We start from the raw sequence: 25,458 nt of genomic DNA, 5'->3' as shown, positions 1-25,458 counted from the left end.
TGTCTACGTCTCTGCCCTGGGCTGTGGCGGGGCCTCCACCCCAGGTCACCTCCTTGGAGGAGCCCTGTGCCCATGGGCCATGGGCTGGGGACATTTTTTAATTAGCAGCAGGCAAGCTGTGTATCTGTAAACACTTGCGCGTCCAGGACTTTATTAGCGAGCCAGGCGGGGAGAAATGCACACTCATTAAGGGGCAATGTGAGTAATGATGCATCAAATGAGTAACCATTACTGCACTCACATTCAAATTAAAGCACCCTGCTGCCTACCGCCGGGGCCTGGGCGGCTAAGAGGAGGCTGGTGGGCACGGGGAACACAGGGAGGTACACAGGAGCAGCCCAGAGTGGATCCCAGGCCCACGGAAAGGGACATGAGGTGCGAAGCACCTGCCTATGCGGGCGGGGCGGGGGGAGGCCACTGCAGGGCCCACCCCACCAAGCCTCTGCCCAGGGCTTCACAGCCACCCAGGCCCGCTGGGTCCTCTCCCGACCATGGCCCAGCATGGGCCACGCTGCCTCAAGGTACCAGACAGACTGCCTTTTTCCTCTTCCCACAGCACTGCCGGCAGTCACAGGACTCAGGGCCCCAGAGTAGATGGGATGTGCATATGTGACAAGGAGTTAATGAGCACCCCCAGCCTTGCTGGGCAGGCTGAGACCCCTCACTGGGCCCTGGAATCTGTTACCCTCGGCAGAGCCCAGCACGCTTCTGCCAGGATCTAACACACAAATGGAACCCAGCCACCCCTTCACGCTCCACAGCAGGTGGGTCCCAGAGGACAGGGCAGGAGGGTGGCCAGTGACAGCTATGAGCTCAGCACGTTGTGGCGCTCTCATTAGGGTCCTGTCTGCCACAGCTGGATGGTCCCAAGCCAGGGCAGCTGGTGGCTCTGTCTGAAGGAACAGCAGCCATTCCTGGCTGTCATCCGGGATGGTAGCTTTGGCAAGGAATGAGTGCCGGCCAGGGAGGCTGCTGAGTGTCCTGCAATGCCCACACAAGTGCCTGGCTCCATGGGACCACAGCAGAAGTGAGAAGCAAGGAACCCTGAACTAGCCAACCTTCCGCCCCTGTGGGGAAAGGCAGACAGGCAGGCGGGGGTGGGAAGCCCAGGGGTGGCAGGAGGACAATGCAGAGAAAGCCATTGCAGGCCCAAAGGTTGGCAGGACCACAGCCAGGGCCTTGAGGCCACACAGTGCCCCTGGTGCCAGCTCCTAGGACCACAGCTGAGGCAATGGAGACCTGGCACTAGGACCACCCCAGCCAAGCCCTTAACCTGCTCTGACCACAGGGCTATTCTGCAGAGCAGGCGCTGCCATCGGCCTGCCCCCTCCCAGTCGGCTTTAGGCTCCTGGGCACCATGTCTGGAACAAAGCAGCAGCTCCAAGGAAGGCGGAGCCTGGGAAGGACGGAATGGTGGCAGTCCCCACCCCCCCAGTGAGGCACAGCGATGGGGACACGGCAATCACATCACACAGCACTCAGAACAGCCCACAGCACCACGGCACACGCTGGCCACACCAACAGCTCTACCTGCAGCCAGCTCCTCGGGCGGCCGTAGGGAGGGGGCAGCTGGAAGGAAACAGAGCAGCGTCATCCAGCACACACCCGGCTCACCCACCACTGCTGCCCACCCCGGCCCTCCAGGGTGCAAAGCCACAGCACCTCGGCCGGGCTGGACTGGGAGGCCACACCCGTGGTGACAGAGCCTCGGGAGAACACTCCGGAGGCCAACAAGGACACTGCATCCCCAGGGAGCCCACTTCAGCGCTCACTCCAAAGCTCACACGAGGGGGACACTGGCCCTGAATCCAAGATCTCGGCCAGCTCAGAAGGGTTAGTGAGGCGCGGATGGTCTGCAAGGTCCCCACAAGAGCCACTTGCTCACGCCAACTGCATCTGCCTCTCTCACTTTCTCTTGGCTCCAGTGCAGGCCGGTAGAACCAGGGGCTGCCTGCACCATAGACGGTGGCGCCTGGGGGGACCCTGTGGCTGGCCTCACTGCTCCGCAGGGGGCTGGCCTCACTGCACATACCCAGCACTGCGCCCAGCTCAGAGCTAGGAACCAGCAGGACCACAGGGCCTAGGGCGTGGTGGCTGACAACCTGGTCAGGTCCCACAGACACAGAGATTGTCACTCGCCCTGGGTCCCAGTGCTTGCTCTGGGGAATGGAGAGGCCAGCCGGCGGGCAGGGAGCTTTGGAAGGGGGTAGACTGGCATTGTGCAAGGAACCTGCCTTGGCTGAGGACCTGCACATCTGAAGACTCACTGCCCAAGGTTTGGTGTGTCGGCTTCAGCTCTGGGGCTAAGTAGAGGCTGAGGGATGGTTCAGAGCCCAGAGGCAATAGCCCATGGCACCCCACTTTCCCCCTCAGCACCACAGCTCTCCCCACAGGCCAGCAACTGCCACACATGGGGCAGGCACCATGAATAGACCCAGGTCACAGATGGGGACAATGCTGGTGGCAACAGGCCCAGTGACTGCGGTTTCTCAGCCTGGCTTGGGCGAGGCAGGCTGAGCCCCTACGGGAAAGGCAGCCTCGCCTTGGCCCATGGGACTGGACTGGCCACCTGCTAGTCACTGCCAAGGAGGAGCTGGGTGGAGTCTGGCCCTCCAGTACTGGGTGTGACACTGCCCACAACACAGGGACACGGACAAGACCCCTAGCAAGGGAGAGGTGGGGTGGGCTCGAACTGGGTCCCAAGACAGCAGCCCACAGAGCTGCTGCAAATACCAGGAGGCCAGTGTCCCGCGATGCCCGGGCACAAGGACCTCGGACGAGGACAGCCCTACCACCTGGGGACCGAGGAAACATTACCAAGATGCAGGCTCGGATGGTGGCAGCTGAGTCCACACCACAAACCTCAGACAAGAGGCAGAGACACCAAGAGGGGTGGGGAGACGCCTGGGTCAGCTGCCATTTACAAACCCTAAAAGGCTGAGAGGGCATGCTGCTTCAGGCATGGTCTCACAGCACGACACACTGGGGCAGCCATGCCCCCAGCCCAGTGTCCCTCCGTCCTGTGAGGTCAACTGTCTTAAGCTTAGGATCTCAGAGACCTCATCAGATGGGAGGTCTCTCCCCAGCCCCACACACACCTTAGACAGAGAGCAAGCACAGCTAGCCGACACCCCGACATGCCTGCATGAGCCAAGGCCAGGCCAGGAGCTGGGAACTCCACCCAGGGCTGCAGCAGGTACCTGGGCCCTCTCCCGCTGCCCGCGCAGGAGGCTGGGTCAGCAGCCGGGCACAGACCTGGGCTGCCCTGAGTCCCAGGGGCAGAAGCGCTGCAATCCATGCCCACCCCACCCGAGATGGGGTCTTAGCAGAGAGAACCACAATAAAATAAGGTCACTGATGGGGCTGATGTGAGGGCAAAACCACTGCCTGCGACACTCACATCCCAGCTGGGCACTGGTTCGAGTCTGGGTTGCTCCACTTCCAATCCAGCTCCCTGCTAATGTGCCTGGGAGAGTGGGGAAGCTTGGGCCCCTGCAATGGGAACACGCCAAGGCGAAGAGGCTTGCTGACCCCCTGACCTTGAACTCAGGGCCTCTAGGAGACTGAGGGAGAGGTCTGGGTTCTATATGGCCCCAGGAGTCCTGGCAAAGCATACAGCGCTCATGCCAGGAAACCCACCGCTGCTATCCACAGCTGCCGCAGTGCCTGGGTCACTTCTAACCCAGGGTCCGGGGCCCGTGGTGGGTGCAGAAAGGAGGGGTGCCTGGGTCCACGGTCTCCCGCCAGCCGCCTGCGCCCCCCCCCCCGCCCACCCCAGAGAGGAGCCCAAGGGCTTCTTGGCTTACAATGGGTGGGGCTTCATTTATGCACCCAGCAGGGGAGGCCCCAGTGTCAATTCCAGCGGGCCTGGCCCCCACCAGCCACTGGGCACAGCAGAGAATCCAAGGGAAAAGTAATGACACGCACCGAGTGCCACGATGAGTCACCGCACAGGAAGCAGCTGTGCTGATGAAATTTTAAAGCCGACACGAGAGAAAAAATACCAACTGCGATACAGTCATTTAGCCTGTGAGCACTTGGGCACATTTTTAATTAAAGCTATTTTGGAGTTAAATAGCGGCCATGGCGGGGGCGGGGGGTTGGGGACAGGCAGGCTCTGCCACCCACACCCCAAAAACTCCTCCTTCCCTCCTCTGCCTTCTGTGGCTACAACTGCGGTTGCTGAGATTCAAACAGCAGCGTAACCGAGGGTCAGGCCATGGCCGTGAGGCAGCGGTCAGCGTCCCTTCCATTCCCCAGTGCGTGCGGCAGCCATCACCTGGCCTCCCTACTGTGCACCCCCTCCCGCCCAGCCCAGTCGGGGAGGCTGGCACTGAGTGTGGCACATTCAGAAGTGACCACTCAGACCCTGCCGCCCCGCGCTCCAGCAGCTGACAGGCCAGCAGGGCTAGGGCAGTATCTCCAAGGGAGGGTTGCCCCATCTACAAAGGAGCCCGGAGAGCTGGGAGCAGGCACGGAGGTACCTGCAGGTGGCCGGGGGGACCATGGAGTGATGCCTGAGCAGGGAACCCAGGAGGAAGGCAGCCCCATAAACCCCAGCCTCCCACACCCCCAGACAAGTCCAGGGCACTCAGCTGTCCTCCCGCACCCCATCTCACCAGCTGAGCCTCGAGCTGGGACAGGAGAAGGGTGGCTGGGGTTAGGGGATAGACTAGAGGGCATGCTCCGAGGGCAGCCCCAGCCTGCTCAGCCCTGCAGCAGGAGCAGTGCCAGTGGGCCCCGGGAGCTGGTAACATTGAAGGTAGCCTGGGAAGCACCAAGCAGGTCGGGGGACCCATCTCTCCATCTCCTTCCCCCACCCAACCACCAACAGCTGTGCCCTCCATGCCAGCGGCATGCCTCGCCCCCCAGGCTCAAGCAGGCAGCTGTGCACGGCAGGCCCAGCAGGAGGCCCTTTTGGGAGTCTGGTCACTCCTACAGCTGTGCCAATGCCAGCGGCTCCTAGGGCTTTGGCTGTGGGGTTCAGGACGGGCCCCTCCTGCTGCAGCCCGGGATAGGGCAGGCAAAGCCCACAGCTGCCCCCTTTCTCAGGATGCTGGCTGGGTGCCACCCTGATACCCATCTGCCAGGAGATCCCTATGCTTTGGCAAAGGACCTGGGTGCCCACAACACAGAAACACGAGCTCAGGGGGCCACCCCCAAGGGTCTCGGCCTCACCAGACTGCCCAGGCAGAAGGCCAAGTTTACAGAGACAGGCGTTCCTGCACTAGTTGGTCTCCAGATCCCAGCAGGACCGAGGCGGGTTCCTGACCTTAAACCACACGCTCGCCACTGCAGCCAGCAAGCCTAGGCTCAGGCCAGGTCTGCCCCCAGAAGGCCAGGGCAAGGCACAGGTGGGGATGACAATACGGACAGCCCCCTGCCCACTTGGCTGCCCCTCTCCAATGCTCAGGGCTCGTGCTCCGTCCACCTCCGCCTCTGCACAGGTGAATCTGAGGCAGGCAGACAGTCATGCTTGGGGGCCTCCACAGGAAGCTGGGTGTACCCCAGCAAGGACGGAGAGCTGGTCCACGGCCAGCAAGACCACGTTTTTCACATGTCCTCAGTCAGAGGCCCCCCTGCCGTGGCTCTGCTGGGCAGGAACTGAGGGATACTCCTGCCCCCATGGAAGCAGAACCCCTAGTGGGCTTGTGGCTAGGCCTACATGCCCACACCCTCCCTGTCACACACACGCCCCTTCAGGGACACAACACCAATAGCACCATGGAGTCCCAGCTCCCACTCTGCCCTGCACCTGCTTCTCCAAAGAGCAACTAACCTGGGGGCTGTGTTGTGGCACAGTGGCCTAAGCTACTGCCTGCAATGCTGGCATTCCATATGAGCACTGGTCTGTGTTCTGACCCAGCTCTGTGCCAGGAAAAGCAGCAGAAGATGGCCCAAGTACCTGAGCTCCTTCCAGCCAGCTGGGAGACCTTCCTAGCTTTGGCCTGTCCCAGTCCCAGCTACTGATCTCTCTCTCTCACCCCGGGGTGACATTCCTCCTTATACCCTGGACACCAATCTGCTTCCTGGCAAGGGTACGCCCTCCAGCCCCCAGAACACCTTCCCCACACACACTAGCCCAATGAGCACCCCCACCCATCCCAGCCAGTCTGCTGCTGGCTCTGCCTCCTTAGCAACCAGGGTGCCCCAAGGCCAGGCCCAAGTAGAACTGCAAGCCCCAGCCTCGGGGAGCCAGTTCCATCAGAGCTGTTCTGTCTACAGCCCCTGAAAAAAACATGTAACATGTAGCACGATGGGGTCCAGCCTTGCAGCCGTAGCACTGGCTCGCCTGTGCTCACATGCGCATGGGGCATGGCCGTGCGGGCGTGCAGAATCGGCAGGATGGCCTGCTAGGTCCCACCAGGCTCTGGTTCACAAGGCCCACAAGGCAGAGTAACAAGGGGAGGGAGGAGCTGTGAGCAGGGTGAGGGTGGGGTTCTGCTCGCTGTCTGGGGTGCCGAGCACAGTGGTCGCCTAGCGATGGGGTCCATCAACTAAGCCATCCCTGGGTTCCCAGAGAAACACTTCGGGTATTCTGGGTCAGCAGCAGGAGGGGGGAGACTGAGATAAAGCCTGGGCTAGATTCCAGGGGGCCGCAGGCTGGAGTGGTGGGCAGAGCACCCCAACAGGGGCTGACCACAGCCTCCCCACTCCTCCCCAGCAGGAGAGGCCTCCAGCTCTGAGGCAGGCACTTGTCCCCTATATAGCAGGCAGCATTGCCCATTCTTCCAGCTCACCCCTCTGCCCCCTGCCTCTCTCCCAGAGCCCCCATGGACACAGGGGCAACACCACCCGTTCCTCTACCAATCCCTGTTTCTGCCATCTCTGGCCCAGGCCCAGCACGGGCCCTAGGAGCTACAGGCAGGATCAGGCTGTTGTGTGGGGCAGGCAGCAGCAGCGGGCACCATGCAGGCAGTAGCCCCAGGGAGGCTGGGGTGGTGGGGAGCCCTGGGGCCCCAGGGAGACTGGGGTGGTGGGGAGCCCTGGGGCAGCCACCGCCACAGCTCATCTACCTGTGTCAGGAGCTTGTCACCCTCCAGCAACTTCACCTTGGACTCCAGCTGCCGGATGTAGGTGGACGATGGATCTGTAGGAGAGAGGAAGGGGAGGGCCTGTTAGCCATCACAGATTCATCCCTGGGAGACAACCCACCTTGCCGAGTCTGATTCCTGGAGCTGTGTGACAATGGCTGTGAGTCTCTCCCAGCCGTCCTAGGCTCCCCAGGGGCTTCAGGCCCCCACAGAAGCTCTGATCCACGCAGTTGGCCACTGCCCAGGGCCTAGGGGGAGGACGACTGGGGCTCCAGTGTCAGCAGCTGGAATTTATCCCCGCTCCACCACACCTGCTCCAAGGTGAGCTGTTTTGGACCCCAGGATGCTCCTGCAGATGGCAGAGGTGCAACTCTCAGGCCAACTGCAAGAGTTGGGCAGGTGCTGGCCAGTGCCCTTCTATGAGCCAGTTGGGTGAGGCGTCCCTCCTGCCAGGAGCCTGCTGTGACATCTCCCACCAGTGGTCACACAGCCCAGACCCCTGTCCTAGACACTGCGCAGCAGCACATATAGACGGAAGGGGGAGGCAGTGACCCTGCGTCACACAAGGCCCTGGATGCCAGATACTTCAACCAACCTGGTGTGTCAAATTCCCCAGGGGTGCTGTAGGTTGAGGCACACGCCCTGGGCAGAAGAGGAGTGAGTGCCGGTGGGGGCAAGCCCCTGGGTGTGCCCCTGCACTGTGTGGCTACCACACTGCTTCCCCGCTAAGCCCCAGCTCACGTGAGGGGCAGATGTGGGGTACACAGACGCCCAGCAGGGACCAACAGAACAGCCTGGGCCCAGCCCTGGCCCCACATAGAGCTCCCTGCCAAAGCCTGGCCACTGTGTCCCTGAGCACACCCAAAGGCCCTCCGGAGACTCCACCCACTCCGCCAGGGAATGTCTGGCCCAGCCCAGAGCAGGAATTGGGGTGCCCCAGCCCAGCCCCCAGCAATTCTGGGACTCAGCCCTCAGGAATGCGCAGCCTTGCAGGGGCCAGCTCTGGGTCCTCTCCCTACCCTGCAGCTCCACCTCGGGACACGCCAGGTGACAGCCAAGCAAACAAGTTTCCCAGAAGTGGAGTGACCTGTCCCCCTCACACTGACGCAGCAAGCGACTGCACCAGCCTCCCCTCTCAGGCCCAGGACAGGGACGCGGCCAGCCCCAGCATGCAGCTGTCAACCTGACTCATTCACACCCTTCTGCGGTCATGGTCACTGCTGCCCACAGCCCAGCCCTGCCCAGGTCCTCCTTCCCCAGCCTCAGTTTACTCAGGCAGCTCCCATGCCCACCCCACCCAAGCCTGTGCATCGGGCACAGCTCCACTGGCCCCAACTTCCTGTCCTGTTTCGGGCCTACAGCGCAGTGTTGAAGTGCCTGCAGCCAGCACTGGGCCAGTGAAGCCCACAGGCCCCCAGCTCGCTCCTTCGCACTCAGGAGCCCAGCACCCTCCTGGCCCAGGCATGCCCCTCCCAGGTACAACACCTGAACAGCTGGCTCCCCCTGCAGCTAGCGCCCCACTGAAGCCCCACAGCACCTACACAGCCAACGGCCCTCTTTCCCAGATCAGGAAGTCATGGGAATAAAATGGCCCATTTCCTCCCTCACCAGCCAGGTCACCCAGCAGGTCATCAGGGCCTAGTGTCTGGCCACTCTGGGAAGGGCTGGAACACAAAGACAAGGGGGCATCTGTGGCTGCCAGCTGCTTCCCCACGCTCTGCTGCAGCCCCACCTCCAGTCAGAGCTCCCAGCAGAGCCTGTACAGGAGGAAGATTCAGCCTGGCACTGTGCCCAACAGCCAGAGACAGTGCTACCTGGCACTACCCTGGGCGGCCACAGAACCATGGGGCGGGCAGGCCTGTGGCAGGGCCGCCTCACCTGCCGCTTCCCACGGCTGAGCCAAGGGCTCCCCGCATGTCTGCCCGCCCCCTGAAGTTCCCCACCACCTCCCAGATGGACCACAGCAAGAGCAAAAGGACAGAGACGGCCCAGGAAGGTCAGCCCACAAGCCACCCGCAGCCAGCACCTAACCTCAGGGCCCACAGCCAGGAGCTGCCCCCGCTCACTCCTTTGTTGGGGCCCCCTGCTGTGCAGCAGGGAACAAACCCACTCACTGGGTGGTTCTGTTTCAGAACAACTGCAGAAGCCACCCAGTCAAGACCACCCAGCCACAGCAGGAGGGGTCTATCCCAAATGGTTGACTCAGACACCAAAGGACACCCACTGTGTCCACACAGCCTGCTCCCCCAGAGCTGAGAGCACCACCCTGTCCCCGCTACTGCCTCGTGTAGGTGGCGCCTCTCACAAGTGATACGGGGGGGGGGGGGGGGCGCCGGGAGCACTCATGCCACGGGAAGAACTCGGAACCCCCCCCCCCCACTCCCCAGCAGCCTCGAATCTCAGGCCCGCACTGGGCACCCGGGAACCCTAGCACTCAGGCGAGCGTGTAATTAGATTAATCCTCGGGTTTACTGTGATGAGAGCTGCAGCCACGAGGGAGGCCGACGTCACCCTTGGCTGCCCTCCCTGGGGGCACAGGGACCCAGGACCGTGCTGGCACGCTAAGCCTTCACACAACATCGGCTTGGCAACCAGGCCCTCAGGCAGGTCCCTGTGCTGCCCCTGCCACTGACCACCCCAAGCGCTGGCCGGGGCCTTGGCAGAAGCCACAAGACAAAGATTCAAGTGGACTGCTTGGGAGACAACCCCAGGAAGCCAGACACGACAGGGAGGTCAGGCAGGGAAGGCTCCCAGGAGGGGCTGCAGGCCTGGCAGGGGACCGTGGGAGCAGGGAGCTGGGCAGGGCACCCAGGCTGGGATTCATCGTCTCTTCACAGACGCTGCGTCCGGGGCCGGGACACAGTGACACACCAACACAATGACACAGAATGACACTGGCATGCACGGACACCCAGGGACACAGGTACACAATGACATCCTCTGTGGGAACCCAGCTAGTGGCTCCAGGGCTTGCCACAGACAGGTGCATTCCCCGGAGTCACCTCCCTTCACTTGTACTCCGTCGGGGGGTGGGGGTCACAGTGGCCCAGGTTCAGGGCCCAGCCCAGCAGGGCCTTGGGTAACAGGGCTCCCCTGGAAGGCAGAAAATGGCTCCAAGAATGGCGACTCTCTCCAACCCTACCCCAGCTTCCCAGAGCTCTGCCTTCTCTCCCGTGCCGCCCGCCACCCGCGCAGGCCTCACCTGGGCAGGACATGCTGCGTGTCCACAGGTACTTTCTCTGGGACACAGCTGTGCCATACAGAGCCACCACAGCCTGTACCTGCACCCCTGTCACAGGCCAGCCAATGCCCTCCAGCGGGACCCTCAACCCCCTGACCCATCGTGAACCTCCCCCCTCAGAAGGGGGCAGGATTGGGGACCCCACTCCAGACCTCCAACCACAGGCAAGAGCTGTCATCCCACAAGAGCCACCAGTCACCTTGCAGGCGGAACGACCAAGCTCCCACGCGGACCTGATCACAAACCAGCCGCGGCCACTGCTCAGGGCAAAGCAGGGACATGAACCCCCCAGCTACGGGCAAAGAATGAGGCTCCTGGAGGTGAAGCAGCAACTGCAGGCCTGTGCAGGATGGGCCAGTGTGTGTGCCAGTCTCCACTCCCAGGCAGCCTCCTTGCTCTCTGCTCAGCACCCCATACCCTGGGCTCCAGACTCCAACCACAGCGCCCACCTGTGTGCCCAGGCAGCTGCTGTCTGTTCGCCAGGCCCAGCAGGTCCAGGAACCACAGGGGCCCAATCACCCTCAGCAAAGTGTCCTAAGCAAGGCCCTGGGCACTGGCTGTGCGCCTCCTCCAAGGTGCCCTCTGGGCTGGGCTGGCAGAGCTGGAGAGGTCCTGCCCTCTTGGAGGGCTTGAAGGATCACGCACCCTTTTTTTTTTTTTTTTTTTAATTAAGGAGTCTTTATTAACCAAGCTTGGTGATAACAGAGCGCACTAGAAATAGCAAAACACAAGTTCATATGGCAATCCAACCAATCATCATCCATCCAAACGTAATCCAACCATAACGCAACCAAACATTACCCCAAGAGGAACAAATGGTCATTACCCTGAAGTCCATCCGTTAAGCTGAAGACCTATGTCCCAGCTTCCCCAACAATGTAAGTTATCCTAAAAGACACGCAATGAGTAACCTGGACACACTTCCAAAGCTGCAGTCACCTTTCCCTGGCTTCTCTGTCCACATTCCATCACTGCCAGGCTGCGCCTCTCCTGGAACTCCTGACAGCACACAAACCAGAAACAACATTGCTATATCCATGGTCCCATCTGAGCAGTACACAGGGACCATGCTCAGAGGATTACCTGTCCTGGTCAGCCAAGAGTCGAGGTGTCAGAGCAACGGAAGCACTTGACCAGAAAGAGGGATCATGCCCACTCCTCGGACCCGGGGCAATCCCCAGGTCCCCAGGTCCCAGGCTGAAAGGAGCGCCCAACTTCATGGCAACCCAGTGCACCGGTAGGGGACAGCAGGAGTCTCTGGAACAAGGAAGATTCCTAATGTGGCCATGGGCAGATCAAGGGAGGTTGCAACCTCCCTCGGTGCCTGCTGGCTCATGGCCCCACTGTCCCTGGGGGACCTGCGCCAAGGATGGTCACCCACGGTCTGCTCCTGCAGGGGGCGCTGCCGTGGCGTGAGCTGCCAGCACCAGGCTGCAGGGCACACAGCTGCCTCCCTGGGGAGTGTTCAAGATCAGACTGCCTCCCTGGAGGCTGCAGAAACACACTCCTGGGGGTAAAGGGGAGGGCTGGGCAGCTGTACCCCACTGAAACGCCCTCCGGGTAGGCCTGGCCAGGGACAGCCAGATCCCTGTGGCCCACGCTCAGCCCACGGGACCCATGCCCTGCCGGCTTTGACCACTAATTATGGGGCTGAACAGGCAGCAAGAACAACAGACACTGCCGGATGCAGACCGGAGTGAGGGAGCACGCGGTGCCAAGCCTCCGGAGCCACAAAGCACACAGCAAGGAGCGCTCCAGGGACACAGGGATGGGAGGGTGGCTTCCGCAACATCAACCAAGTGCCTCTGCTGGGGCCAGGGGCTGCGTGAGGCCACAGGGGCCAATGACATCCCCACAATCCCAGCGGCTATCCAGGGCCAAGAACGAGAACAGCATGTACACGTGTGTGTGTTCAGGGGGACACTCCAGCCCCCCGGTGGGGGGTGGGGCAGGATGAGGAAGTGGGGTGCAGGTGTGGCCAAGGCGGACAGGAAGCAGCGCGGAGTGACTGGCAGGGACCTCGGCTGTGGATGAGCCACCGCAGAACGGGAATCCAAGACTCCAAGTGCAAGGAGGATGGGGGTGCCCTCGGGGCCAATCCTGGCAGCAGAGCAGCGACTGGAAAGAATTCCACGGACACGGTGAAAAGCAGAGCCAGGGAGGCCGCACTTGAGGCAGAAGAGCCCAGAGGCATGGCAGACACACTGGAGCCCAGCAAAAGATCAGCATGCCCCCCCACCCGTGCTGGCTGATGGAGGATGGTCAGTGCATGGCGCACTTCCAGGGAGACAGAGGGCTGTGTGGGCCAAGGGCCTGATGGTCCTACCCCGTGAAACCCAGAAGAGTTGATGTCGTGGAAGTAGGAAGTAGGATGGAGGTCGCTGGAAGCTGGGGATGGAGCGACAGGACAGGCTGGTCAAGGGGACGCAAGGGGACAGACAGGAGCAGGATAAGTTCTGATGCTGCACAGTGAGCGACCACGGGGAACACTCCCACACCACACACAGGCAGGCTGGGCATTCGGCCTAACAGGACACCCTCTGGGAAGGCCACGTCCCATTTCAGCCTCCGGGTTCAAATCCCAGCTCTGCTTCCAATTCCAGCTTCCTGCTAATCACACTCAAGGAGACAGCAGGTGCCAGCCTCCACGTGGGAGACCAGGCCAGCCCAGCAGCTGCAGGAGTCTGGGAAGCGAGCCCACAGATGGGAGAGTTCTTAAAACTCAGCTCGAAGAGGATTTTTGTCCTAACAAAGAAATGCTAGTTGTGTGGGGGATGGACACACCAACACCCTGGACTACACAATCACGCCGTGTACACACAACACACTGCACCCCGCGAGTACAAGCTAGCATACACCAATCTGAAACAAGAGCAAATCGATTAAAAAAATATATGGGGAAAACTTCACAACTTGGCCTTTTCTGAACAAGTACGAACCCTGTGGGAAGGCAGCCAGGCATCCGGGACCACACACCACACGATCCCACAGCTGCAAGCTGTCTACGGTTACAGAGCCTCCAAGTGAATCCACAGCTCCCAGGCTGTGACCACGCAGACCAAGAGCGACTGCTGAGACAAGGGGGTGCCCTCAGGCATGACAAGGGCATCCTGGAAAACCACCAAATAGCACAGAACGAACAATGAGAATACAGATCTGCACACACACACGTGAATTCTATCTCAATAAAGCTGTAGTTAGGGGTCCAGGACTATACTGCAGCGGGGTAAGCCACCATTTGCAACATCAGCCTGATACCCCTGGGAGCTCAGCCTGTGATGGCCCGAACACCTGGGCCTCTGCCACCCATACGGGAGCCCCGGAGTTCCCGGCTCCTGGCTTTGGCCTGGCACAGACCTGGCTATGGCAGCCATCTGAGGAGTGGGCCAGGAAATAGAATGTCCTTCCTTCCACTCCAGTGCTCTGCCTTCTAAATGAATCAATCTTTTAATGAAATAAAGCTTTTACCAAAAACAGTTAAAATAGTTTTGGGGGGTGGACATCTGGCATAGCCTCAGGATGTTTCTCATATCGGAATGCCAAGTTCAAGTCCCCAGTCAGCTTCCGATCGAGCTCCGGGCCAACGTCGTGCACCCTGGGAAGCAGCAGATGAAGGCTCAAGTGTGTGGGTCCCTGCCCCCACACGGGAGACTGATGACGCCCCAGGACCCCAGCTCCAGCTTGGCCAGCCCTGGCTGCTGTGGGCATTGGTGGGTTGGACCAGGAGACACGAGACTGAACTCTACCTCCCCACCTTTCTTTTACATATATCTAAAATGTATTTATTTGTTTATTTATTTATTTATTTATTTATTTATTTATTTATTTATTTGAAAGTCAGATATACAGAGAGAAGGAGAGACAGAGAGGGAGATCATCCGTCTGATGATTCACTCCCCAAGTGGCCGCAATGGCTGGAACTGAGCCAATCCAGAGCCAGGAGCCAGGAGCCTCTTCCAGGTCTCCCACGCAGGTACACGGCCCCAAGGCTTTGGGCCGTCCTCCACTGCTTTCCCAGGACACAGGCAGGGAGCTGGAAGGGAAGTAGGGCTGCTGGGATCAGAACGGGCACTGACATGGGATCCTGGCGTGCGCAAGGCGAGGACTTTAGCTGCTAGGTTATCACGCCAGGCCCTCCCCACCTTTCAAAGAAGAAATATTTTTGGATTTTTGGGCTTTTAAATAGGAATGGATTTATATTTTCTGAAGATTTATTTATTTTTATGTGAAAGATTTTACAGAGAGAAGGGGAAGCAGAGACAAAAGGGTCTTCCATGTGCCACAAGAACCAGAGCTGAGATGATCAGAAGCCAGGAGTCAGGCGCTCCATCTTGATGCAGGGGCCCAAGGGCTTGAGCCATCCGCCATCGCTTTCCCAGACCACAAGTAGGAAGCTGGATTGGAAGCGGAGCAGCCAACCCCCATACAGGATGTCAATGCCACAGGGGGGAGGATTAGCCTACTGCGCCACTGAGCCAGCATCAGAAACAGATTTCTTAATCAAGAAACAAAAACAAGCCATCACACACACACACACACAAGACAGCGCCTGGGAGGCACTCCACACAGGTCCCCGCCCCAAGGAAAGGGACAGGAAGAGAATGCTGTGGAATTCCTACACACCCGGGTCAGGAGCGACCTGAGGAGGAGGAAGGCTTCCGGAGATTCCGACAGCCAGGTGCAGGTGCAATCAGGAGACACAGGGGGAGACAGTGAGGCACCAGCTCAGGTGCCAGGCCTGCAGTGTCCGACGCGAGGGCTTGAGAGCAGCAGGTGGCCGCTGAGGGCTCAGCAGGTGTCAGAGCAGCTGAAGACGCTCAGCAGGCTGCAGGACGGCTGCCCCGGAGCACCTGGCAGCTCTGACATCACCACTGAAGAACTGGAAACCCACGAGGCCTCCAGGGAGAGCAGCTAGAATGTGGCTTAACCAGACACCAGAAAGCATGACGCCGGGTAAAAATGAAGGAACCAATCACACATACCAGCACGGCCCCAGCTCAGAGCAAAGTCTCCAAGGATACGCAACGTGACACCGCTTATGCCGAGTGCGACAAGCTGCACGATATTGTCATGCACTGAAGACGCCTGCCGGCCAGGGGAAACACACTCCCATGCGAGGCAGGGTTACCAGTGGCCGGGGCTGTTCCTGGGAGGCGGGGAGGGGACACCCAGCAGGCCTGGGTGCTACCAGTCACGCTGGATTTCTTAGCAGGAAAAGATGTTAACACATACTTTCTGTTGACGAGGCAGTAAAGGTGGGCTGGGGACCACGCCACTCTGGCCCTCCTCCACGCTTCACCCTGTTTACAGATAAGAACAAGGAGAAGCAAAGGCAGGGACAGCACAGCCTCCAGAAGATGCTGCCCATTCCTGGTGCCCCAGGTCCCCCCATCACAATTCTGATGCTACACGTGTCCTGATGTCACACATCTCCTACTCCAACCCAATTTCTCGTGCCAGCCAATTCCCAGGTTGTTTAAAGAAAAGCCTGTTCACAGAGGCTCTTAGAACTGGTCCTGCTCCCCACCCCATGGGGGAAGGCACCCCCAGGAGTGTGGCACCCATACGGAGGCCTGGAGGTGGGAAGCCCCTGGCCGGCACACAGGGACCACGGCAGTTCCTTCTCTGTCCAACCTAGCTGTGACTTAGGCCACTTCCCACGCCCAGGCCCCCAAGAAATGAGGTCAGGAGGCCCAGATAATCCAGAGGACGCAGAGGGCGGAGGGCGAGCATAGGCGCGCTCCTGTCTCCTGGGCAGCGGCGTCCCTGCAATTAGGCGGGCGGCAAGGGCCTGCCTGGCCACAACAGACGCCAGTTCAGGCTTCCTACTGCAGGGTGACTGTTGACCAAAGCCAAGGTGAGCTTAGCTTTATGGGGCCAGCCTCCCCAACGTCCTGGGGAGGAGGAAATCGCATGGCGAAGCACCAGCCCCTCTCATGCCCAGGCTCACTGCAGGAGGAGGAGAAGGGCGCCTGAGCACGTGAGAGCCGCTAGGCTTTCCACAGGAAGGGGGCCGTTCCTAGCAGGGTGGAATTCCTACAGGTCGAGCCCCAGCTGCATCAACACCCTCTCCACCCCCCTCAGGCCTGGGGTTTCCCAAATGACAGCACAGGAGCCCTCCTTCCAGAAAACTCCCAGCCTGGTTTTGTACACTGCAGGGGGCAGAACAACGTCCCCCAGCCCATGAGTAGGGAGGCGGGGGAGAGGAAATCGGGCTGGGGAGGGCCATGCTTCTCCCAGGAGCTCTGGAGGCAGGCGAGCCCTGATGACGCCTTGACTGACACCTGGATTTTTAGTTTTTCTGAGCCCCAGAACTGCAAGTGACACCTACCCAGGAACTCAGAGTCGTCACTGCGACATCAGCTTTCTGGCTTCACCACTCTGAGCTTCCATCTCATTTACAAACAAGGTGAGAGGGACCAGCACTGTGGGCAGAAGGCTGGCATCCCACATCAGAACACTGGTTCCAATCCAGCTCCCTGCACACGCGCCTTGGAAAGCAGCAATGGAAGATGGTCACCCATGAGGGAGACCCAGATGGAGTTCCAGGCTCCTGGCTTCAAGGGAAGCAGCACAGAGAACTCTCTCCAACTGTGCCTTTCAAATAAATGAAGCAATTTTTTTTTAACTGACACAAGAAGCCTACCTTGGAAGGTGGCTCTGATACCTCTGCAAAGCGGCAGGGACCAGGCAGACACTGCACCACCACCTCAGGCCCCTCCTCTGCGCACACTCTGTGTGCAGGACCCTGCCAGGAGCAGACACCTCCACCGGCCTGTCACAGAGCTGAGGCCAGGCCTGGGGAGCCCACTATGCACAACGGCACTGAGCCACAACCGGCCTGGGCCGGGCCACACCAGCTTTGTGCCAGCCTCCTCTGTCAATCAGGCAGACTGTCCCAGCTATCGCTTGATGTAGTGGGCGTCACCCTATCCCAGTGCAGTCATGCTAAAAGGCTACTTGAAGCCAACAAGGTATCAAGGCATCATTCACTCATAATGCAAACACTCCCCTCTGGTTCAACTTGGAGAACGCCGCCAAAGCCTAAGTAATGGCCCCACTAAGCCAGGTGTGGCATGTGACCACCAAGCAAAGCTGGCTCTCCAAGCGACAGAGGACGTATTCCTCTGGCTGTCACAGAGCCCAGGGATTGGGTGAGGCCACCGCAGACCTGAACAATGGATGCAGAGGGAATGACCACCTGCCCAACCCTGTTCTTAGGGGGTGCAGTGCCAGGGCCCCACCCAAGGCCACAGGACAAGGAGGAGGTGGGCAGGGCAATCAAACCAAACAGTGAGGGAGAGAGCAGGTGAGCCTGTGAGGGAGGGAGGGAGTGAGCAGGTGAGTGGGTGAGCAGGAGAGGGAGTGCCTAAGCAGTAACCAGGTGGGTGAGTGAGTGAGCTGAGCACAGGAAGGGGCAAGTAAGCGAGGACAAGAGCCAACCCCTCCGCCCAGTTCAAAGCCCCAGGACACAGGACTTCAGGACAGCACAGATCAAACCCTGGCAGGAGGGCAGATCCAGTGATGGCAGCAGGAGAGGAGACGGACCGACTTGGCCACAGCCCCCGCCCTGGCCTGGCCAGCGAGGAGGCCAAGCAGGACGTCTTGTTCCAAGACCATCCAGAAGTCAGACTAGAAAGCTGCCAGGGCAAACCCTGAAGCTCCAGGGCGCAGGAGGAGGCCCTGGAGGAGGGCAGGGACACAGCAGGAAACCCTGCACCCCTCAAAGGCTCCCAGCCCAGGGGTCCATTAGACTGGGACCCACCCCAGCCTTGGTGTCCCTCACTACAAGAGGAGGTCCCCAGGAGCACGCACCTGTACCACTGGCCCTGATGGACTCTCGGTGTCAGCGCTAAGAGGACTGCCTGCCCGCTCTCCGTGCTGCCACCTTTCCATGCCCGGGAACAGGCACCTGTACCAGCCCCAACTGTGGGCACTGGCCCTGATGGACCCTCGGTGTCAGCGCTCAGAGGACTGCCTGCCCGCTCTCCATGCTGCCACCTCTCCATGCCCGGCTGCTTGCCATCGCCCAGCAAGTACAGCTGAAGTACAGCCTTTTGGACCCAAACTTCTCCCACATGGTGCACCATGAGCTTCCGGGGTTCAAGGGACATCAGCTTCCCCTAGAAAACCCTCTACTGTCAACATGGCTACTGGCACCAGAACACCAGTGTATGGCTCAAAACAGGACCAGTAGGCTAGGAGTGCAAGGTCACCTGCTGGTCAGAGCCTCAGTTACCACCAGCCATTGGGATGGGCCAGGGTACGATTTGCAATAGAGGAAAAGACTAGGACCTACCCAGGGATAGGCAGAGGGCAAGGCCAGGAGAGGCCTGGGGGTGGGTCTGCAGGACAGCAGCCTCCAAGGACACTCAGGTCCCACATCAGAAGCCTGCTTCCATTCTAGCTCCACTTCCCAGCCAGCTTCCTACTAACGTGCACCCTGGGAAACAGCAGGCGATGGCTCAAGTCGTTGGGTCCCTGCCACCCAAGCTGTACAAGCAGACTGAGTTCTGGGTTCCTGACTTGTGCCTGGTCCAGCCATAGCTGGTATCCGAGACATTTGAGAAATGACCCAGCTCCGGCAGCTGGCCCTCTCTGACTTCCTAATAAATAAATTCAGAATCCAAAAAAGAGAAAGAGGCCTGGGGCCTGCTGGGCCTCTCCACTTCTGGCTGGGGGATCTAACCCAGTGAGCCACATGGCCTCCTCATCTGTAATCAGGGAGGATCAAGTCCCCAGAGGACCGACCAGCCCTGGCAGGGAAGAACAGTGCCCAGTCACTGAGCAAGCTTGCGGGGGGCGGGGGGGGCGGGTGCGGGCAGAAACGTGGAAGCCCTGGCTGGGCTGGACACTGTGGCCAAAGTCAGGGAAAGAACTCGGTGCTGGGGGTAGAGGAACCACCCATGGGAGCAGCCACCGGGACTCACCTTCCGGACAGTGGCTGGGACTCAAGGGTAGGGAGGCCACGGTGCTGCCCTGTCACCCTGGAAGCAACCTACTCTGGCACTCTTCAAAGATGTGGATGGCCAAAGCATCAGGACAGCTCTACCAGGCAAGGGCTACAAAGCTGATCTTCAGTAAATACCTGGGTACCCGTGGGGAAGGGCACAGTCCATGCACCAGGGGCCAGGGCTCAAGTGCTGCCCCTACCATCACCACCACCTTGCTGTGTGACTCTCAGCAGGCCTCCTGCCCTACCTGGGCCTCAGAGTGGCAGCCCTCAGCAGAGGGCCAACAGAGCCAACAGCAGGTGCAGGTGGGCACAGATGAACATGGGCCTGTGGAAGTAGCACTGCAAGGTGCCAGCCAACCCAAGGGGCTGTGTTTCTTTAAGAAAACTAGGAACAAGATCAGACCTGAAGGTCGGGAGAGCAGGGCAGGATGAGGTCAATGTTTGGTTAGCAACAGAACAAACAGGCCTGGCTCCTGCAGGAGGGGCGGGGTGCTGGGAGGCACCACTCGTAGGTGGCAGTGAGAGCCAGGCTGCCCAGAACTGTACCCAGCCCACTCCTGGTCTCAGCAGAGACAGGTATGAGGCCTTGGGAGGGGACCCTCGGAGCCCTGCAGGTTGTAAAGCTCAGTCCATCCTAATCTCTGCCGCCAACGGCCTGACCCCAAAGGTGTCTGAGGACACAGCTCATGACAGAAGGGACTCACTCCCACCCTGGAGCGCCCGCGAGGATGCACGTTGTATTGGCCACCAGAGCCTCTGTGCTCCTCGCTCACAGCCAGCTGTCTGGCCCAGGCCAGGTGGCACCAGCAATCGCGCTGAGAGCAGGGGTTACAACCCCCCCGGATAAAGCAAGAATCCATCAATAACAGAATGGCAAGCAAGAATGCATCAATAACAGGGCAGCCACACGCAGGTCAGCGAGAGGGAGGATGCCCACCCGCAATGCCAATGACCCCACGCGGCAAGAACCACGGACAAGGCAGAGACACTGCTGTATCCAGGCCCTCAGACAAGGCAGGATGACTGGAGGCCCCGGGATCTGCACAAAGTGGGGTGCGTTAACTTCTAGGGCCTGTAGGTTTAGAGGTCAAGTCCACAGAGCAGCATGGGGGCAGGTGGCCCCAGTGAGGCGCCTCACAACATGCATCATTTCCAGGCTGTGCCCAACAACGCACACCAACAGGGACGCATCAGGCAGAGCCACGGTGCCGTCCGTGCCCCTCATAGAGGCCCAGGGAAGCTGCGAGCCTGCACCACTCTGAGCCCAGACCAGAGCCCACAGGGTTCGGCTCCAGAGCTCCACGGCGGGGCAGGCAGCGTCTTCACTGGACTCCCAGTGCTGATATGAGAGGCGTGGGAGCTGCAGCTCATCTGTAAACACAGAAACAGAGAGAACACCTCAGGTGCAGCAGCTAGCTGGGGTGCTCCACCAGGAGATCCTGCCACGCTTCCCGCTACCTCCCTGCAGCAAAAGAAAAAGGGACCCCCACACCAGCACCCCAGGGACCTGGTGGGAGGTGCTGGGTGAAGCACTTTGCCACCAAACTGACGCAAGAATCCATTACTTGCTCTTACAGGTTTAGAGGAGACCAGGGAACCCAAAAAACAGGGAGACTCGCACCTCTTCACCGAGCAGCAGGTGCCACAGCCAGGACCTGGCACAAGGCTCTGCACCAAGCTCACACACCAGAGCCCTGCAGGTTTCTGGGCAGAGGAAAGCAGAAGGCCCCAGGCCAAGGCTGGATGCTGGTCCCTTAGGACCCCAAGCAGGGAGGGCGCAAACACAAGGCCCCCGGAGGGCTCATCATCAAACACCTGCCCCCAAGGACAGGCTAAGCCCACACAGAGGGGCAGCCAGGCCAACAGGCTGACCCGGCGTGGAGGCCACAAGAGAGAAGCTCCCCCAACCACCCCTATGGAGAGGCTTCAGTGGCAGCTCTTCCAGGCCACTGCCAGGGGACCCAAGAGCCAGGCTGTGGTGACAGCAGAGAAGTGCCCCTCACTGCCAGTGCTGAGCAGAGAGCCAGCGTGCTGCCACCCTCGTCCTGCCCAGCATGACACAACGCAGGTGAGAGCGGGACACAGCCCAGAAGCACAGGCCCTTTAGCTCAGCCCCGTCTTCCTCAGCCATCTGCAGCTGGCCTTGGCACCACCAAACATCTCCATGTGTCTCAGAGTCTTGGGCCGACTGCAAGCTGAGCTCCCCTGGACCTTCCACCCAGAGACTGGTGCATGTAAGACGAGGCTGCCTCTAGGCTACTGCACCAGCCCCGGCTCCCTAGCTTCTAATCCAGCTTCTTACTGAAGCACCCTTGGACAGCAGTAAGTAAGGAAGACTCAAGTGCCTGGGGCCCAGGTGGAGCTTGTGGCCTGCTGGCTTCAGTCTGGCATACCACTACTAGGCCCAGCTGTGTGGACCCCTCATGGGCCCAGCTGTGTGGACCCCTCATGGGCCCAGCTGTGTGGACCCCTCATGGGCCCAGCTGTGTGGACCCCGCATGGGCCCAGCTGTGTGGACCCCTCATGGGCCCAGCTGTTGTGTACCCCTCCTAGGCCCAGCTGCTGCAGACCTCTCTTAGGCCCAGCTGTGTGGACCCCTCATGGGCCCAGCTGTGTGGACCCCTCCTAGGTCCAGCTGTGTGGACCCCTCCTAGGCCCAGCTGCTGCAGACCTCTCTTAGGCCCAGCTGTGTGGACCCCTCCTAGGTCCAGCTGTGTGGACATTTGGGGAATGAGCCAGCAGATCAGGATCTACATCGCTGTTTCCTTCATTTCAAATAAATAAAAATCAATTTAAAATATTTAAAAACAAACACTGCAGGGAAGAAGCAGTAGCCGCCCATGCTGTCCAACCACAGGGACTGCCAGGTCCACCGGAGGGAGCGGGTGGCGAGACTCAAGAGTCCAGCAGGTGCCACTGGCCATTTGCCACAGCATGCCCCAGTGCCATCAGATGACAACAGGAAGCTCTGCTCAAAGTGGGGAGGCCGGTCCCCACTTGGTCTCCCAGGGAAGAGTTCAGGGCAGCCCCGCAGGGTCTTGGGAAAAGCAGGATTTGGGGGAGCTTCCCCACCCTTCCCCAGGTAGCCCCTCGCAGAGGAAATGAAGAGGGCGTGGTTGCTCCACCCGCCAGGGGTCCCCTGCCTCAGCCTTGCCCTGAGCACTGCACTCAGGGGCAGCCCCACCCTTGGACACCGGCACCTCAGCTTCTGGCACCCCAAGGCACCCCCCACCCCACCCCTATCAGAGGCTCCAGAGCTGGCCCCATTCTGTCTTTCTCAATCAGTCACTTTAAGTCGTGGCCCATTTCACTCTACACAGGGGAAGCTGGCAGTGCCAGCAGGCTGAGGCACTCCTAGGGTTCCCCGCGTGGTGGCAGGTGGCAGAGGGTCGTGCACTGAACTGAGAAACCTCTGGAAGGGGGAGCTGCAGAGGGGCTCTGCAGTCACAGCCTCAGCCTGGAGAAGCCCATCACACAAAGATCACCCCAATCTGCCCTGACACCCAGCCAACGGCTCACTCTGAACCTGCTCGAGCCGAGAGGCTCTGCGGCCAAGCCCCTCCTCCAGGGCCAGAGGAGGCCTCAGGGAGGAGATGCAGGACATACTCCACAGTCCAGTCTTCTAGACCACCGGCTGGGCCAAGCCCCTCCCCCACTGCTACCTCCAACCCTGCCTGCAAGGTGTCAGGACTCCCTCCTCCTCCACATCCCACCCTGGGTGGAGAAGAGGTGCTTGTCACTGCTCCTGGGAGCGCCTCGTGCTCAGAGCCAGGCGACCACTAACACTGGCAAGACTTCTCCCCCACCCCAGTCCCAACTTGAAGACACCAGAGCTGGTGGCGTCATAGCCAGGAGCACCCACTGCCAGAGCCTGGACACCCCAATATGTGGGCAGACCCCAGCAGCACCCACACAGGAGCCTCCTCCAGGCTGGATCTCAGAATGAAGACATCAGCAGCTGGCATCCTACAGCAGCACTGGTTCAAGTCCCAGCTGCCCCACTCCCAATCCAGCTCCCAGCTAACACACCCAAGGCCTTGGGCTCCTGCCACCCACCTGGGAGACCTGGATGGAGCTCCAGGCTCCTGGCTCCGGCATGGCCCCACCCCAGCCACTACAGCCAGTGAGAAATGAACTAGCAATGGAAGATCTGTCTTTCCCTCTCTGTAATTCTGCTTTTCAAAGAAACAGATATAGCTTTAAGAAAAAAAGAAAGAAAAAAACACACACACCAGCCAATGAGAGTGAGGGCAGCAGCAGAGCTGGCCCATGGGGACCTGGCACCCTCCTTCCTGCCCCTCCCCCCTGGGCTACCACACAAGGACCTTGGGTTGCCTCTGTGTTGCCCTCAGCTCCATCCAACCAGAGGCCTGACCCAGGGCAAAGTCCCACCCAGGGCCCAGGCCTGCCCCATGTTTTGTTTCTACTGGGTAAGAACTTGACCCTGGGCCTGTCTCTGCTGGTGACAGGCAAGGGCTGTGTCCAGCCAGGTCTACCCTCTAGCAGGTTCAAGCCCTAACCCAGTATCGACAGCACCAGAGCTGCATACGCCTGAGCCCCGGAGGAGGGCAGCTGTGCTACTGGGGGTGGGCACGCAGTCATGGGGCGACAGCTCCAACACAGGAGCTGTGGCTTGGAGGGACAGTCCAGCCACACGGGGCCAGAGCTGGTGTGCATCAGGGCAGGCCCACACAGCCAACGACATCTTCAACCTGCCCGAGGATGAGCCAGGTCACAGGGAAAGTGGCTTATCCAGGACAGGTGCCCCCTGCCAGGGTGCTACATGTGCCAGAAAGTTCTCATGGCAACAAGAGGCCATGGCAGAGCCTCCTCCCCGCATTCCCCCATACCTCACATCACACATGTCCATGTACTGACACATAGGGATATACACACAGACATGCTTCTGTACTCCCATGACATCATATGCACCTGCATGCGGCTGTGTGAGCACACTCAAATCACACACGTGTGCATGGATATGTGGTTAGTCACACCCACACCTACGCATGCACACTCTGTCACTCCAGGTCCTGACAGGGGAAAGAGTGCAGCACTAAGAAACAGGCGGGGTAGTCTGTTTTAATTATTAAAGCAGCAGGCACTTACTCTTGAGCCATCCATACACCACTTAATTACCCTGCACATAAAACTGCCGACACATCTTAGAAGGGTAGTAAATCAGCTTGGCAGCAGAGTTGTGGAACATCGGGGCTGGGACGAGGCCAGCCCTCGGCTCCACTGGCCCAGACAGCCACAGGGCCACTGTCACCAGGGCAGACAGACCAGCTCCTAGCGGCCGGGCGTGTGCTGGGAAACAGACATCCTCCCTCCCTCTTCTCGGTCCATTCCTCGGCCAGGGCCCCTGTCCCGCTGCGCTCCGGCCTTTGTGGGATGGACAATAACCTCAACAGATGGTATGACGTGCCGAGCGGCCCCCACGCATCCATCGCTCACGCTGTCAGGACCCTGCAGGGCCATGGGCAGGAGACTGGGAACAGGACCAAGCCACACCCCTCGCCCTTGGTCTGCCACCCCCTGCTCCCTCAGCCCCTGGGCACGGGCAGCTTCCAGCACACATCTCAGCTGGGCCGTCTGGAGCCGAGGGCCAGAAACAGCCCTCCAGGGAGAGTGGGCAGAACTGCAGGAGGCTAAGACCCCGAGCAGTGGAGCGCGTGGGAGACAACAGGCACAGCACTGCCTGTGGAGCTGACACAGCTGCCTGTGGAGATGGCGCTGCTCAGTGCCTCCATCAGCCCCGGGCCTGCGCCCCTGGTCCCAGCACACATGTCCAAGGGCCAGGATGATGCCCAGAGCATGTGGCAAAGGCACCAGTCCTGCAACTCCCGGGCTGTTCCCTGCCTTGGCCACCACAAGCATCCTCCTTGGAGGAGGACTTGCAGGACAAAGTTCAAAGGTGGGGCTGCCCCAGATGGAACCATGCCCCTGCAATTGACTAGAAATGACCCACGTGCCCTCCGGTGTGGGATCCACCCCTTGCCACCTAAGGCAGCCCCTGTCATCACACGTCCCCCAGCACCCCACACCTCCTCCTCACCACTCACTGGTCCTCTTTGGAAACACCCAGCCTACACCCACCCCTCCACCACATGACTGATGGGAGCGGGTGGAAAAGCCAGCAGAAGCAAGATCCACTGACCTCACCACACACCTAAAGCTGTCTGGGCCCTCCCCAGGCTCAGCATGTGCCCAGCTCTTCTTGGAGG

At 60.2% G+C, this 25,458-nt stretch overlaps 1 protein-coding gene across 1 annotated transcript in view; it reads right to left on the bottom strand.

Moving 5' to 3' along the window:
• The window catches only part of CCDC85C (coiled-coil domain containing 85C), a 52,789-nt gene that overhangs the window by 3,683 nt on the left and 23,648 nt on the right, over window positions 1-25,458 (bottom strand). Inside the window, exons 2-3 of the mRNA XM_040975075.1 lie at window positions 7,017-7,090; window positions 5,756-5,758 (exon numbers count right to left, since the gene is read on the bottom strand). Coding sequence (XP_040831009.1) covers window positions 5,756-5,758; window positions 7,017-7,090 — 77 coding nt within the window. The remainder of the gene's footprint in view (window positions 1-5,755; window positions 5,759-7,016; window positions 7,091-25,458) is intronic.

The sequence above is a fragment of the Ochotona curzoniae genome, unplaced genomic scaffold (assembly GCF_017591425.1).
Source record: "Ochotona curzoniae isolate NIBS_2020 unplaced genomic scaffold, NIBS_Ocur_1.0 contig_2688, whole genome shotgun sequence".
In the NCBI taxonomy this organism is placed as follows: Eukaryota; Metazoa; Chordata; class Mammalia; order Lagomorpha; family Ochotonidae; genus Ochotona; species Ochotona curzoniae.
The sequence above is the reverse complement of the archived record's forward strand: the minus strand, read 5'-3'. Positions and strand labels throughout refer to the sequence as shown.